The sequence below is a fragment of the Somniosus microcephalus genome, unplaced genomic scaffold (genome assembly GCF_052327205.1).
Source record: "Somniosus microcephalus isolate GS21.2 unplaced genomic scaffold, FLI_Smic_1.0 unresolved_chr1, whole genome shotgun sequence".
Taxonomy (NCBI): Eukaryota; Metazoa; Chordata; class Chondrichthyes; order Squaliformes; family Somniosidae; genus Somniosus; species Somniosus microcephalus.
In genome coordinates, this window is record NW_028225179.1 from 138,181,238 (window position 1) to 138,197,071 (window position 15,834).

General features: G+C 49.7%; 1 protein-coding gene across 2 annotated transcripts in view; it reads left to right on the forward strand.

Moving 5' to 3' along the window:
• LOC147095997 (apolipoprotein M-like) overlaps nt 1–15,834 on the forward strand; it is a 49,541-nt gene that overhangs the window by 17,195 nt on the left and 16,512 nt on the right. For both annotated transcript variants that reach the window (XM_085974953.1, XM_085974952.1), the window contains exons 3-4: nt 1,463–1,533; nt 10,574–10,684. In XM_085974953.1, the coding sequence (XP_085831079.1) occupies nt 1,463–1,533; nt 10,574–10,684 (182 nt within the window). The remainder of the gene's footprint in view (nt 1–1,462; nt 1,534–10,573; nt 10,685–15,834) is intronic.

Sequence of the window (15,834 nt, forward strand, 5' to 3'; positions counted from 1 at the left end):
AAAAGGCCAACTAGTGCATCCCTTCAGGGCCAGAGGCCAGTGCCTGAGGAGAGGGCCGAGGGAGAGGGAGAGGGAGAGGGAGAGGGAGAGGGAGAAAGCCAGGACAGAGCCAAGTCTGTTGTTGAGGACCGGCTTGCAGCTGCCACAGAGAGGTCTACTATTGAACCTGGGTGGAATGTTGTTTAGCTCTGAGAGCCTGATGTGATTCCTGGACCGGCTGACAAAGATCCAGTGGTAAAGTAACCCTGGCTTATTGTTTTGGAGAAAATTGTTTTAAGGACTGCCTTCCTAACCACCCGGGCGGGTGATGGTATTGTTCTTCATTTTTCTTTTTTGAACGTCATATGTTTTGGGATTTTGCCAGTCGTGAACCTTTTTTTTCCCCATTTCCTAAAATAAAACACAGCTAATTGCTGTTTTTCATAGACTAATCTTGTGACTGTGCTTATGTTCTCCTGTTCCCGCATCAACACCCCCTTCGGTCTAGGGGGTGGTTGATCACAGTACGCAGGAGAGTTATACCCAGTGTACTGTTGTACAATGTACACGGGAGAGTTATACCCAGTGTACTGTTGTATGATACACTACAATAACGCTCCTGTGTATATGTGCCTGAAGTCAGAACTACTTTTACAGCTCCTGTATACTGTAGTACCGGCAGCGACCACACCGGTATATAAGCTTTGTGCATACCTCTGTACCCCCTGTCTTGAGACTACCCTCCTCCAGTAAAGACCTGTTTATTGTTAATGTACAGCATCCGTGTGATTATTTAATAATAGCATATCCACTGAACCACGGATCCAACAGTTATACCCAGTGTACTGTTGTATAATGTACACGGGAGAGTTATACCCAGTGTACTGTTGTATAATGTACACGGGAGAGTTATACCCAGTGGGTGCCCCAGCTGAGATCAGCAAATGCAGGATCTGGGATTTACAGGGGACCTTCTGGACTGTATGGCTCAGTTGCAGACCTGATCTAATTAAGGATAAGGGGTAAGCCATTTAGGACGGAGATGAGGAGGAATTTCTTCACCCAGAGAGAGGTGAAGCTGTGGAATTCTCTACCACAGAAGGCAGTAGAGGCCAATTCAATAAATATATTCAAGGCGTTGGATATATTTCTTAAGGCTAAAGGGATCAAGGGATATGGGGAGAAAGCAGGAACAGGGTACTGAATTTGGATGATCAGCCATGATCTCATTAAATGGCGGAGCAGGCTCGAGGGGCCGAATGTCCTACTCCTGCTCCTATCTTCTATGTTTCTATTTCCCGCAATGTTCACGTAGAAGTTCTTTGGTGCCCAGGGAACTGCACCCTGGCATATATCAGGGTCTCCAGTAGAGGAGGTGCGAGAGTAATCGGGGTCTTCGGTAGAGGAGGTGAGAGAGTAATCGGGGTCTTCAGTAGAGGAGGTGAGAGAGTTATCAGCAACATTGCTTTCTATTGTTCCACAGAACGATGAGCTGTTTGCCGCGACACTGGACCTATCACATCAGCAACAAGACACAGGAGATGATCTTGGAAGGTGAGCTCAAAGCAGGCGGGAATCCACCAGAGTCTTCTGTGTCATCCACTATTTCACAGTTCAAACCATTCAACAACAGATTCCTAGCCACCAAACAGAATGTACCTTTATATAGGCTAAAGGGTTCTCCCCAGTATTATGCTGTGTGCTGCTGTTTAATATAGAAACATAGAAACATAGAAGATAGGAGCAGGAGTAGGCCATTCGGCCCCTCGAGCCTGCTCCGCCATTCAATGTGATCATGGCTGATCATCCAAATTCAGTACCCGGTCCCTGCTTTCTCCTCATATCCCTTTAGCCTTAAGAAATATATCCAACACCTTCTTGAATATATTTAATGAACTGGCCTCCACTGCCTTCTGTGGTAGAGAATTCTACAGGTTCACCACTCTCTGGGTGAAGAAATTCCTCAAAATTTCTGGACTAAATGGCCTACCCTTTATCCTTAGACTGTGTCCCCTGGTTCTGGACTCCCCGACCATCGGGAACATCCTTCCTGCATCTAGTCTGTCCAGTCCTGTCAGAATCTTATAAGTTTCAATGAGATCACCTCTCATTCTTCTAAACTCCAGCGAGTACAAGCCCAATCGACCCAATCTCTCCTCATACGTCATTCCTGCCATCCCAGGTATCAGCCTGGTGAATCTTCGCTGAACTCCTTCCATGGCAAGAACTTCCTTCCTCAGATAAGGCGACCAAAACTGCACACAATACTCAAGGTGTGGTCTCACCAAGGCCCTGTACAACTGCAGCAAGACATCCTTGTTCCTGTACTCCAACCCTCTCGCTACGAAGGCCAACATACCATTTGCCTTCTTAACCGCCTGCTGCACCTGCATGCTTACCTTCAGTGACTGGTGCACAAGGACACCCAGGTCTCATTGCACTTCCCCTTCTCCCAATCTATTGCCATTTAGATAATAATCTACCTTCCTGTTTTTGCCACCAAAGTGGACAACCTCACATTTATCCACGTTATATTGCATCTGCCATGCTTCTGCCCAATCACCCAACATGTCCAAATCATCCTGGAGTTTCTCGACATTCTCCTCACAGCACACATGCCCATCCAGCTTTGTGTCGTCTGCAAATTTGGAGATATTACATCTCGTTCCCTTGTCTAGATCATTAATATATATTGTGATAGCTGGGGTCCTAGCACTGATCACTGCGGTACCCCACTAGTCACTGCCTGCCACTCGGAAAAGGACCCGTTTATTCCAATGCTTTGCTTTCTGTCTGCCAACCAGTTCTCTATCCAAATCAATACCTTGCCCCCAATCCCATGTGCCTTAACTTTACACGCTAATCTCTTATGCGGGACCTTCTAGAAGGCCTTCTGAAAGTCCAGATACACCACGTCCACTGGTTCTCCCTTATCTATTTTACCAGTTACATCCTCAAAAAATTCCAGTAGATTAGTCAAGCACGATTTACCTTTTGTAAATCCATGTTGACTTTGTCCGATCCTGTCACTGTTTTCCAAGTGCTCTGCTATTACATCTTTTATAATGGACTCTACCATTTTCCCCACTACCGATGTCAGGCTTACCGGTCTGTAATTCCCCGTTTTCTCTCTACCACCTTTTTTTGAATAGTGGGGTAACATTAGCTACCCTCCAATCCATGGGTACTGTTCCAGATTCCATCGAATGTTGGAAGATGATCAGTAATGCATCTACTATTTCTAGGGCCACTTCCTTAAGTACCCTAGGATGTAGATTATCAGGCCCTGGGGATTTATCGGCCTTCAATCCCATCAATTTCCCTAACACCATTTCCCTACAAATACTGATTTCTTTCAGTTCCTCCCTTTCATCAGACCCTATGTTCCCTGACATCTCTGGGAGGTTATTTGTGTCCTCCTTTGTGAAAACAGAACCAAAATATGTATTTAGTTGGTCTGCCATTTCTTTGTTCCCCATTATAAATTCCCCTGATTCTGACTGCAAGGAACCTACGCTTGACTTCACCAATCTTTTTCTCTTCACATATCTATAAATGCTTTTACAGTCAGTTTTTATGTTCCCTGAAAGCTTACTCTCATATTCTATTTTCCCCTTAATTAATCCCTTTGTTCTCCTTTGTTGAATCCTAAATTGCTCCCAATCCTCAGGATTATTGCTTTTTCTGGCCAATTTATATGTCCTCTCCTTGGATCTTATGCTATCCCTAATTTCCCTTGTTAGCCACGGTTGAGTCACCTTTTTTGTTTTATTTTTGTGCTAAACTGGGAAGAACATTTTCTGTAGTTCATCCATGCGGTCTTTGAATGTTTGCCATTGCCTATCCACCGTCAACCATTTGAGTGACATTCCCCAATCAATCCTACCCAACTCGCGCCTCAGACCATTGTAGTTTCCTTTATTTAAATTTAGGACCCTAATCTCTGAGTCAACTACTTCATTCTCCATCTTAATGAAGAATTCAATCATATTATGATCGCTCCGACCGAAGGGGCCTCATACAACAAGATTGCTAATTAATCCTTTCTCGTTACATAATACCCAGTCTAAGATGGCCTGATCTCTGGTTGGTTCCTCGGCACATTGGTCCAGGAAACCATCCCGTAAACACTCCAGGAATTCTTCCTCCACAGTATTGTTACTAATTTGGTTAGCCCAATCTATATGTAGATTAAAGTCACCCATGATGACTGCTGTGCCCTTAATGCACGCTTCTTTAATTTCCCTTTTAATGCCATCCCCAACCTCCGCCTTACTGTTTGGAGGTCTATATACCACTCCCACGAACGTTTTCTGCCCCATGGTATTTCTCCGCTCTACCCATACAGATTCCACATCAGAGCTAATATCCTTCCTTACAATTGTATTAATCCCTTCTTTAACCAGTAATGCGACCCCACCTCCCTTTCCTTTTTGCCCATCTTTCCTGAATATCGAATACCCCTGGATGTTGAGTTCCCAGTCTTGGCCATCCTTGAGCCACGTTTCCATAATCCCAACCAAATCATATTCGTTTACCTCTATTTACATAGGAGCATTACACATAGGGATGGGAAGAGGCCATTCAGCCTCTCGAGCTTGATCAATGAGATCATGGCTGATCTGAATCCTAATTCCATCAACCTACCTTGGCTCCATATCCTTTTATACCTCTGTCGAGCAAAAATCCATCGATCACAGATTTAAAATTATTAATTGAACTTGCATCTACTGCTTTTTGTTGGATTGAGCTCTACATTTCCACAAACCTTTACATGACAGTGTTTCCTAATTTCTCTCCCCTTTACCTTCGGTATTCCAGGGAATACAAGCCTAGTTTATGTAATCTCTCGTACCCAATGTACTGTTATATAATGTACACAGGAACGTCCGACCCAGTGGTTGTGGCTGTTGGAGGCCAATCATCTCAGCCCCAGGAAATCACTGCAGGAGTTCCTCAGGGCAGCGTCCTAGGCCCAACCATCTTCAGCTGCTTCATCACTGACCTGCTCTCCAACATAATGTCGAAAGAGGGGTTGTTCGTTGATGGGACTGGGTGGCGTAGTGGGTCACAGACTGTCCTTTCTACCTCTGGCACTGGGTGGCGCAGTGGGTCAGACCGTGTCCTTTTCCCCCTCTGGGACTGGGTGGTACGGTGTGTCAGACACTGTCCTTTCCCCCTCTGGGACTGGGTGGTGTGATGGGTCAGACACTGTCCTTTCACCCTCTGGGATTGGAAAGTGCAGTGGGTCAGACACTGTCCTTTCACCCTCTGGGATTGGAAAGTGCAGTGGGTCAGACATTGTCCTTTCAACCTCTGGGAATGGGTGGTGCAGTGGGTCAGACACTGTCCTTTCACCCTCTGGGATTGGAAAGTGCAGTGGGTCAGACATTGTCCTTTCAACCTCTGGGAATGGGTGGTGCAGTGGGTCAGACACTGTCCTTTCCTCCTCTGGGACTGGGTGGTGCAGTGGGTCAGACACTGTCCTTTCCCCCTCTGGGAATGGGTGGTGCAGTGGGTCAGACACTGTCCTTTCCCCCTCTGGGACTGGGTGGTGCAGTGGGTCAGACACTGTCCTTTCCCCCTCTGGGAATGGGTGCTGCAGTGGGTCAGACACTGTCTTATGCAAAATCTTATTTAATTCTGCCCCCACCTGCTCATGTCCCCTTTTATATGAGAGTATGTATACACATAGAAACATAGAAGATAGGAGCAGGAGTAGGCCATTCGGCCCCTCGAGCCTGCTCCGCCATTCAATGAGATCATGGCTGATCATCCAAATTCAGTACCCGGTCCCTGCCTTCTCCCCATATCCCTTGATCCCTTTAGCCTTAAGAAATATATCTAACTCCTTCTTGAATATATTTAATGAATTGGCCGCAACGGCCTTCTGTGGTAGAGAATTCCACAGGTTCAACACTCTCTGGGTGAAGAAATTCCTCCTCATCTCTGTCCTAAATGGCTTACCCCTTATCCTTAGACTGTGACCCCTGGTTCGGGACTCCCCCGCCATCGGGAACATCCTTCCTGCATCTAGTCTGTCTAGTCCTGTTAGAATTTTATAAGTTTCAATGAGATCCCCTCTCATTCATCTAAACTCTAGCGAATACAAGCCCAATCGACCCAATCTCTCTTCATACGTCATTCTTGCCATCCAAGGTATGTCTGGTGAATCTTCTCTGCACTCCTTCCATGGCAAGAACGTCCTTCCTCAGATAAGGCGACCAAAACTGCACACAATACTCAAGGTGTGGTCTCACCAAGGCCCTGTATAACTGCAGCAAGTCATCCTTACTCCTGTACTCGCTATGAAGGCCAACATACTATTTGCCTTCTGAACTGCCTGCTGCACCTGCATGCTTACCTTCAGCGACTGGTGCACAAGGACACCCAGGTCTCGTTGCACTTCCCCTTTTCCCAATCTAGTGTCGTTCAGGTAATAATCTGCCTTCCTGTTTTTGCCACCAAAGTGGATAACCTTGCATTTATCCACATTATACTGCATCTGCCATGCATCTGCCCAATCACCCAACCTGTCCAAATCATACTGGAGTTTCTCGGCATCCTCCTCACAGCACACACACCCACCCAGCTTTGTGTCGTCTGCAAACTTGGAGATATTACATCTAGTTCCCTCGTCTAGATCATTAATATATATTGTGGATAACTGGGGTCCTAGCACCGATCCCTGCGGTACCCCACTAGTCACTGTCTGCCACTCGGGGGAAAAAAACCTGTTTATCCCAACTCTTTGCTTCCTGTCTGCCAACCAGTTCTCTATCCAAGTCAGTACCTTACCCCCAATCCCATGTGCTTTAACTTTGCACGCTAATCTCTTATGCGGGACCTTATCGAAAGCCTTCTGAAAGTCCAAATATACCACATCCACTGGTTCTCCCTTATCTATTCTGCCAGTTACATCCTCAAAAAATTCCAGTAGATTAGTCAAGCATGATTTACCTTTTGTAAATCCATGTTGACTTTGACCAATCCTGTCACTGTTTTCCAAGTGCTCTGCTATTACATCTTTTATAATGGACTCTAGCATTTTCCCCACTACCGATGTCAGGCTTACCGGTCTGTAATTCCCCGTTTTCTCTCTACCACCTTTTTTGAATAGTGGGGTAACATTAGCTACCCTCCAATCCATGGGAACTGTTCCAGAGTCAGACACTGTCCTTTCCCCCTCTGGGACTGGGCAGTGCAGTTCATCAGACCCTGTCCTTTCCCTCTGGGACTGGGTGGTGCAGTGGGTCAGACAGTGTCCTTTCCCCCTCTGGGACTAGGCGGTGCGGTGGGTCAGACAGTGTCCTTTCACCCCTCTGGGACTGGGTGCTGCAGTGGGTCAGACACTGTCCTTTCCCCCTCTGGGACTGGGCGGTGCGGTGGGTCAGACAGTGTCCTTTCCCTCTCTGGCACTGGGTGGTGCAGTGGGTCAGACGCTGTCCTTTCCCCCTCTGGGACTGGGTGGTGCAGTGGGTCAGACACTGTCCTTTCCCCCTCTGGGATGGGCGGTGCAGTGGGTCAGACTCTGTCCTTTCCCCTTCTGGGACTGGGTGGTGCAGTGGGTCAGACTCTGTCCTTTCACCCTCTGGGATGGGCGGTGCAGTGGGTCAGACACTGTCCTTTCCCCCTCTGGGACTGGGTGGTACAGTGGGTCAGACTCTGTCCTTTCACCCTCTGGGACTGGGCGTTGCTGTGGGTCAGACACTGTCCTTTCCCCCTCTGGGACTGGGTGGTGCAGTGGGTCAGACACTGTCCTTTCCCCTTCTGGGACTGGGTGGTACAGTGGGTCAGACTCTGTCCTTTCCCCCTCTGGGATGGGCGGTGCAGTGGGTCAGACACTGTCCTTTCCCCCTCTGGGACTGTTGGTGCAGTGGGTCAGACACTGTCCTTTCCCCCTCTGGGACTAGGTGGTGCAGTGGGTTAGACACTGTCCTTTCCCCCTCTGGGACTGGGTGGTGCAGTGGGTCAGACACTGTCCTTTCCCCCTCTGGGAATGGGTGCTGCAGTGGGTCAGACACTGTCTTATGCAAAATCTTATTTAATTCTGCCCCCACCTGCTCATGTCCCCTTTTATATGAGAGTATGTATACACATAGAAACATAGAAGATAGGAGCAGGAGTAGGCCATTCGGCCCCTCGAGCCTGCTCCGCCATTCAATGAGATCATGGCTGATCATCCAAATTCAGTACCCGGTCCCTGCCTTCTCCCCATATCCCTTGATCCCTTTAGCCTTAAGAAATATATCTAACTCCTTCTTGAATATATTTAATGAATTGGCCGCAACGGCCTTCTGTGGTAGAGAATTCCACAGGTTCAACACTCTCTGGGTGAAGAAATTCCTCCTCATCTCTGTCCTAAATGGCTTACCCCTTATCCTTAGACTGTGACCCCTGGTTCGGGACTCCCCCGCCATCGGGAACATCCTTCCTGCATCTAGTCTGTCTAGTCCTGTTAGAATTTTATAAGTTTCAATGAGATCCCCTCTCATTCATCTAAACTCTAGCGAATACAAGCCCAATCGACCCAATCTCTCTTCATACGTCATTCTTGCCATCCAAGGTATGTCTGGTGAATCTTCTCTGCACTCCTTCCATGGCAAGAACGTCCTTCCTCAGATAAGGCGACCAAAACTGCACACAATACTCAAGGTGTGGTCTCACCAAGGCCCTGTATAACTGCAGCAAGTCATCCTTACTCCTGTACTCGCTATGAAGGCCAACATACTATTTGCCTTCTGAACTGCCTGCTGCACCTGCATGCTTACCTTCAGCGACTGGTGCACAAGGACACCCAGGTCTCGTTGCACTTCCCCTTTTCCCAATCTAGTGTCGTTCAGGTAATAATCTGCCTTCCTGTTTTTGCCACCAAAGTGGATAACCTTGCATTTATCCACATTATACTGCATCTGCCATGCATCTGCCCAATCACCCAACCTGTCCAAATCATACTGGAGTTTCTCGGCATCCTCCTCACAGCACACACACCCACCCAGCTTTGTGTCGTCTGCAAACTTGGAGATATTACATCTAGTTCCCTCGTCTAGATCATTAATATATATTGTGGATAACTGGGGTCCTAGCACCGATCCCTGCGGTACCCCACTAGTCACTGTCTGCCACTCGGGGGGAAAAAACCTGTTTATCCCAACTCTTTGCTTCCTGTCTGCCAACCAGTTCTCTATCCAAGTCAGTACCTTACCCCCAATCCCATGTGCTTTAACTTTGCACGCTAATCTCTTATGCGGGACCTTATCGAAAGCCTTCTGAAAGTCCAAATATACCACATCCACTGGTTCTCCCTTATCTATTCTGCCAGTTACATCCTCAAAAAATTCCAGTAGATTAGTCAAGCATGATTTACCTTTTGTAAATCCATGTTGACTTTGACCAATCCTGTCACTGTTTTCCAAGTGCTCTGCTATTACATCTTTTATAATGGACTCTAGCATTTTCCCCACTACCGATGTCAGGCTTACCGGTCTGTAATTCCCCGTTTTCTCTCTACCACCTTTTTTGAATAGTGGGGTAACATTAGCTACCCTCCAATCCATGGGAACTGTTCCAGAGTCAGACACTGTCCTTTCCCCCTCTGGGACTGGGCAGTGCAGTTCATCAGACCCTGTCCTTTCCCTCTGGGACTGGGTGGTGCAGTGGGTCAGACAGTGTCCTTTCCCCCTCTGGGACTAGGCGGTGCGGTGGGTCAGACAGTGTCCTTTCACCCCTCTGGGACTGGGTGCTGCAGTGGGTCAGACACTGTCCTTTCCCCCTCTGGGACTGGGCGGTGCGGTGGGTCAGACAGTGTCCTTTCCCTCTCTGGCACTGGGTGGTGCAGTGGGTCAGACGCTGTCCTTTCCCCCTCTGGGACTGGGTGGTGCAGTGGGTCAGACACTGTCCTTTCCCCCTCTGGGATGGGCGGTGCAGTGGGTCAGACTCTGTCCTTTCCCCTTCTGGGACTGGGTGGTGCAGTGGGTCAGACTCTGTCCTTTCACCCTCTGGGATGGGCGGTGCAGTGGGTCAGACACTGTCCTTTCCCCCTCTGGGACTGGGTGGTACAGTGGGTCAGACTCTGTCCTTTCACCCTCTGGGACTGGGCGTTGCTGTGGGTCAGACACTGTCCTTTCCCCCTCTGGGACTGGGTGGTGCAGTGGGTCAGACACTGTCCTTTCCCCTTCTGGGACTGGGTGGTACAGTGGGTCAGACTCTGTCCTTTCCCCCTCTGGGATGGGCGGTGCAGTGGGTCAGACACTGTCCTTTCCCCCTCTGGGACTGTTGGTGCAGTGGGTCAGACACTGTCCTTTCCCCCTCTGGGACTAGGTGGTGCAGTGGGTTAGACACTGTCCTTTCCCCCTCTGGGACTGTTGGTGCAGTGGGTCAGACACTGTCCTTTCCCCCTCTGGGACTAGGTGGTGCAGTAAGTCCGACATCATTCACCTCTGGGACTGGGTTTCAATGCTCTTGTTTATAGCAACTGGAGACAAATAAGCTGGGGTTTGGCAGGCGGTGAAGAAAATTGCACCTGATGCTGTCAGAGCCACTGATGTGCTTGTTTGGTTCTTATACATATGTTCCATTTGTCTCCTTGTTCAAGGCCGTCCTGAACAGAAGACGGAGCTCTTTGTGAAGAAGGGTGAAGATTATATCATGCTGCTGGAGACGCAAGAAGAAGGACTGGAGACCTTCAGCAGGCTGATGCTTTACGGTAGGATTCAGCCCACGGGCACGACCGTGGTGGTGGTGGTGGGATAAATGTCGGTACAGACTAGTTGGGCTGAATGGCCTGTTTCCATGTTGTAACCTCTATGTAAGGCTAAAAGGTCTAAATTATGAGGACAGGCTGCATACACCAGGCTTGTGTTCCCTTGAGTATAGAAGATTAAGGGGTGAGCTAATTGTGATGTTTCAGATGATTAAAGGGTAAATAGCAAGAAATTATTTCCTCTGGTGGGGGCGGGAGTCCAGAACAAGGGGGCATAATCTTAAAATTAGAGCGAATCCGTTCAGGGATGATGCCAGGAAGCAATTTTTCACACAATAGGCAGGAGAAATCTGGAATTCACTCTCTCCCACAAAGCTGTTGTGGCTGGGGGTCAATTGAAAATGTCAAAACTGGGATTGATTGATTTTTGTTGGGCAACGATATTAAGGGTTACAGAAATCTCTAGTCAGGCCTCAGCTAGAGTGTTGTGTACAAGTCTGACCCACTGCACCACACTTTTAGAAAGGATGTCAAGACCTTAGAGAGGGTGCAGAAGAGCTTTACTGGAATGGTACCAGGGATGAGGGGCTTCAGTTACGTGGATAGACTGGAGAAGCTGGGTTGTTCTCCTTAGAGCAGAGAAGGTTAAGGGGAGATTTACCAGAATGATTCTGGGGATGGGGGATCTTAGCTACAAGGACAGGTTGGAGGAGCTGGATTTGTTTTCATTAGAGCAAAGGAGGTTGAGGGGTGATTTGATAGAGGTGTACAGGATTATGAGGGGTTTGGCTAGGCTAGACAGGGAAAGGCTGTTCCCACAAGTTGATGGTACAAGGACTAGGCGACACAGATTTAAGGTTTTGGGCAAGAGATTCAGGGGGTCGTGAGGAATAACTTTTTTACGCAGCGAGTGGTGATGACCTGGAATTTACTGGTGACGGACATGGTGGAAGTGGAGACACTCAAAGTTTTCAAGAGGAGACCCGATAGGCACTTGAGGGAAATAAACTTGCAGGGCTACAGGGATAGAGTGGGACTGACTGGATTGCTCTACAGAGAGCCGGCATGGACTCGATGGGCCGAATGGCCTCCTTCTGTGCCAGTATGATTCTATGATTTGATAGAGGTGTTCAAAGTCGTGAAGGGTTTTGAGCGAGTAAATCAGGAGAAACTGCTTCCAGTGGCAGCAGGCTCGATAAACCGCGGACACAGATTTAAGATAATTGGCACAAGAACCAGAGGCACCTTGAGGGAAAAAATGTTTACGCAGCGAGTGGTTGTGATCTGGAATGCACTGCCTGAAAGGGCGGTGGATGCAGATCCAGCAGCAACTTTCAAAGGCGAATTGGATAAATATTTGAAGGGGAAAAATCTGCAGGGCTACGGGGGGAAAGAGCAGCCGGGGGGAGGGGGGGTGGTGGGACTAATTGGATAGCTTTACCAATGAGCCGGCACAGGCACGATGGGCCAAATGGCCTCCTGCGCTGTATGATTCTATGACTACATGGTAAAACACTGGAGACCGGATAAAACTCCAGACCCGCCGGCTCCCGGGAGCAATGCCACGGGAGGCCTGCCAGTTATAAAGTGACAACTGACCGCAGGTCACTGGGTAATAGCACTCCTGCATGCATCGAGTATGAGGATTGTCGGGGAAGCGGTCAGTTTGAGGCGTCCATCGTCTGCTGCCATTCTGTTGATATACATGGAAGGTTGTAACTAGCAGAATAGGTAAGAGGGAACCAGTGGCTATGGTGTGACGTAAGAAAACTACTAGGCACTTGGTCAGAGTATTAAACAAGGTTTTAATCGACTGCTTCACAACATGGAAGTCTAGTTATCCTTCACTAGTTCCTGTTTAAAAAATGTCCCTGAGCAAGCTGGGGCCCGTGCCCGAGTATTTATACTCTCCCTGGACAGTGCCACCAGCAGGCCGCCCAGTATATTTCATAAGTCATTTCTACATGAATGGCACAATTTATGACATTGTGGCGGAGCCACCAAAGGACTCAGAGCAGTTGTACATAATTCCTTTAACAGCAATGTAGTTACTGTCTGTGTCTGTACCTTTAATTACACTGTTTGACTGTACAATGTCTAGTTACCTTTACAGCGCGGTTTCAACGTGATGACGTCACACCGTTAGTCACGTGATTCCCCAATGGCGGGAAGAACGTGATGACGTCATGACGTCAGCTTTCAGACCAGAGGATCAGTCCTCGTGGCGCCTTCAAAGAGAGCAGACCTGTATTCGATGTATTCCAGCAGTTTCAAGTTAAAACCTGTTTTCTTCCATTAAAGTTCATTGTTTTAATTGCCTGAGTCAAACTCAGTCTTTACGATAGGGACCTCCGTTCCTACATTGGTGACCCCAACCTACGAACAATTTTCGTGGAAGATTCATCATGGACATGAATCCCGTGACTCTGAAACTGCCACAGTTCTGGGAGCAACAACCATACGCCTGGTTTATCCAGGCTGAAGCCCAGTTCGCCATCAGGAACATCGTCGCGGATCAGACCCGTTATTATTACGTGGTCTCCGCCCTCGACAGCGCAACTGCCTCACGGATCATCAGCCTCCTCGGTAGTCCTCCTACTGACAGCAAGTATGATGCGATTAAGGCGCGGTTGCTTCAGGTCTTCGGGCTCTCGAAGTCAGAGCGCGCTCGCCGGCTCATCACGATGCCTGGCCTCGGGGACTCCAAACCGTCCAAGCTCATGAGCCAAATGCTTACGCTCTTGGGTGACGAACCGGAATGCTTCCTCTTCCGGGAGCTTTTCCTCTACTAAATGCCGGAGCAGGTACAGACTGCCCTAGCCAGATCCGACATTACAGACTGCACCGAGCTTGCTGCCGAAGCCGATAAGATTTTCACGGTAACCCAGCAGTGCTGCGCGGCCACGAGGCGCCCATCCCCCACAGACGCGGTTCCAGCTCCTCCTGCAGCGGGCTGGTGCTCCTACCATGCCCGTTTTGGCGTGAAAGCGCGATGCTGCCGCTCCCCCTGCAGTTTCTCGCCCCCCAAAAAAACCCAACAAAGCTCCTGCAGCATTCCTGGCGAAGGAGGACCGGGTCCGCAGTTACGATGGCCGTCGGATCTACGGGGAAACTTCTTTATAACACCGATTCCCTATCGGGTCGACGTTTTCTTTGTGACACCGGGGCGCAGTATAGCATTCTACCTGCGTCGAAGCTTGATATGCAGGCTGGGAACCACGGTTTTTCCCTCGTAGCGGCTAATGGCGCAGCAATTCGAACTTTCCAAAAGCGGCGTGTCCAAGTCTGTTTCGGCGGTCAGCGCTTCTGTTGGGAATTCGTCACAGCCACAGTCTCTCAGGCCATCCTAGGGGCGGATTTTCTGTGTGTCAACAGCCTCCTCGTCTATGTCAGGCACCGCTGGTTGATCAACGCGGCCACCTTCCACTCGATTCCGTGCTACCACGGTACCACCGTGTCGCACTCTATTGCCTGCGCCTTCCCTCCTCCGGATGACTTCACTTGGCTCCTTGGAGAGTTTCCGGAGCTGACAAGGCCCACTGTCTCCTGCTCGGCAACGAAGCATGGTGTTGAACATCATACCACCACTACTGGCTCCCTGGTTTATGCGCGGGCTAGAAGGCTCGAACCCACCAAGCTCGATGGAGCGGCTCGGGATCATTCGCTGATCCAATAGTCCCTGGTCCTCGCCTCTCCACATTGTTCCGAAACCGGGCGGCGGCTGGCGGCCATGCGGTGACTACCGACGCCACCGCTCCTGATCGGTACCCGATTCCGCATATTCAGGATTTCTCGGCCCATTTGGCGGGAAATTCTATCTTTTCTAAAGTCGACTTCGTCCGGGGGTATCACCAGGTTCCCGTGCACCCGCAAGACGTCCCAAAACCGCAGTCATCACCCCTTTCGGCCTCTTTGAGTTCCTGCGGATGCCGTTTGGCTTGAAGAACGCGGCACAGGCATTCCAGCGCTTAATGGACTCCGTGCTCCAAGAGCTACGCTTCATCTTCGTCTACCTTGACGACATTCTCACCGCCAGTGCTAGCAGGGAAGAGCACATCTCCCATTTGCGTACCCTCTTTACGCGCCTCAGCCAGCACGGTTTAATCATCAGCCCGGCCAAGTGCCAGTTCGGCCTGCAGCAGATCGATTTCTTGGGACACCACATAACATCGGACGGCGCCGTCCCCTTAATGACGAAGGTGGAAGCGGTTACCTCTTTCCCGCGCCCGCCAACCGTCAAGGCCTTGCAAGAGTTCCTGGGGATGGTCAACTTCTATCACCGTTTTGTCCCTAAGGCGGCTCAGCTTATGCAACCCTTGTACGGGGCCCTCAAGGGCAAGTCCGGTAAGGATCCAATCAGCTGGACAGCCGAGATGGACCAGGCGTTCGTCAACACCAAGAGCGCTTTGGCCAACGCAACCATGCTGGCGCACCCACTTCCAGGTGCCACCATCGCCCTTACCACGGACGCATCAGCCTACGCCATCGGCGCAGTGCAAGAGCAGTGGGTGAACGGCACGTGGCAACCGCTGGCGTTTTTCAGCTGTCAACTACAGAAAAATGAAAAAAAATACAGCACCTTCGATCGGGAGCTACTGGCCCTTATCCTCGCCATTCGCCATTTCCGGTTCTTATTGGAAGGACGTCCCTTCACGGCTTTTGTCGTCCACAAACCTCTAACGTTCGCCATGGCCAAGACCGCCGAACCGTGGTCCGCTCGTCAACAACGTCACTTGACGTTTATTTCCGAATTTACCACGGACATTCAACATGTGTCTGGTAAGGACAATCTGGTGGCGGATTGCCTCTCCCGTGCGACGGTCCATGCGGTTCACCTGGGGATCGACTACGCCCTCATGGCTGCAGATCAGGCCTCGGATACTGAGGTCCAATCATACAGAACCGTCCCCTCTAGTTTCCAAGCGACTGACGTCACTTTCCAGGCCACAGGCGCCACGCTCCTTTGCGACGTCTCCATGGGCGTTCCCCGACCTATCGTGCCGGTCGCATGGCGCCGGAAGGTGTTTGATGCCATACACGGGTTGTCGCACCCTGGGATGAAGGCTTCACAACAGCTTATGTCAGCGAAGTTCATCTGGAAAGGTATGCACCTCGATGTCCGTGACTGGGCTAATACCTGCGTAGTCTGCCAG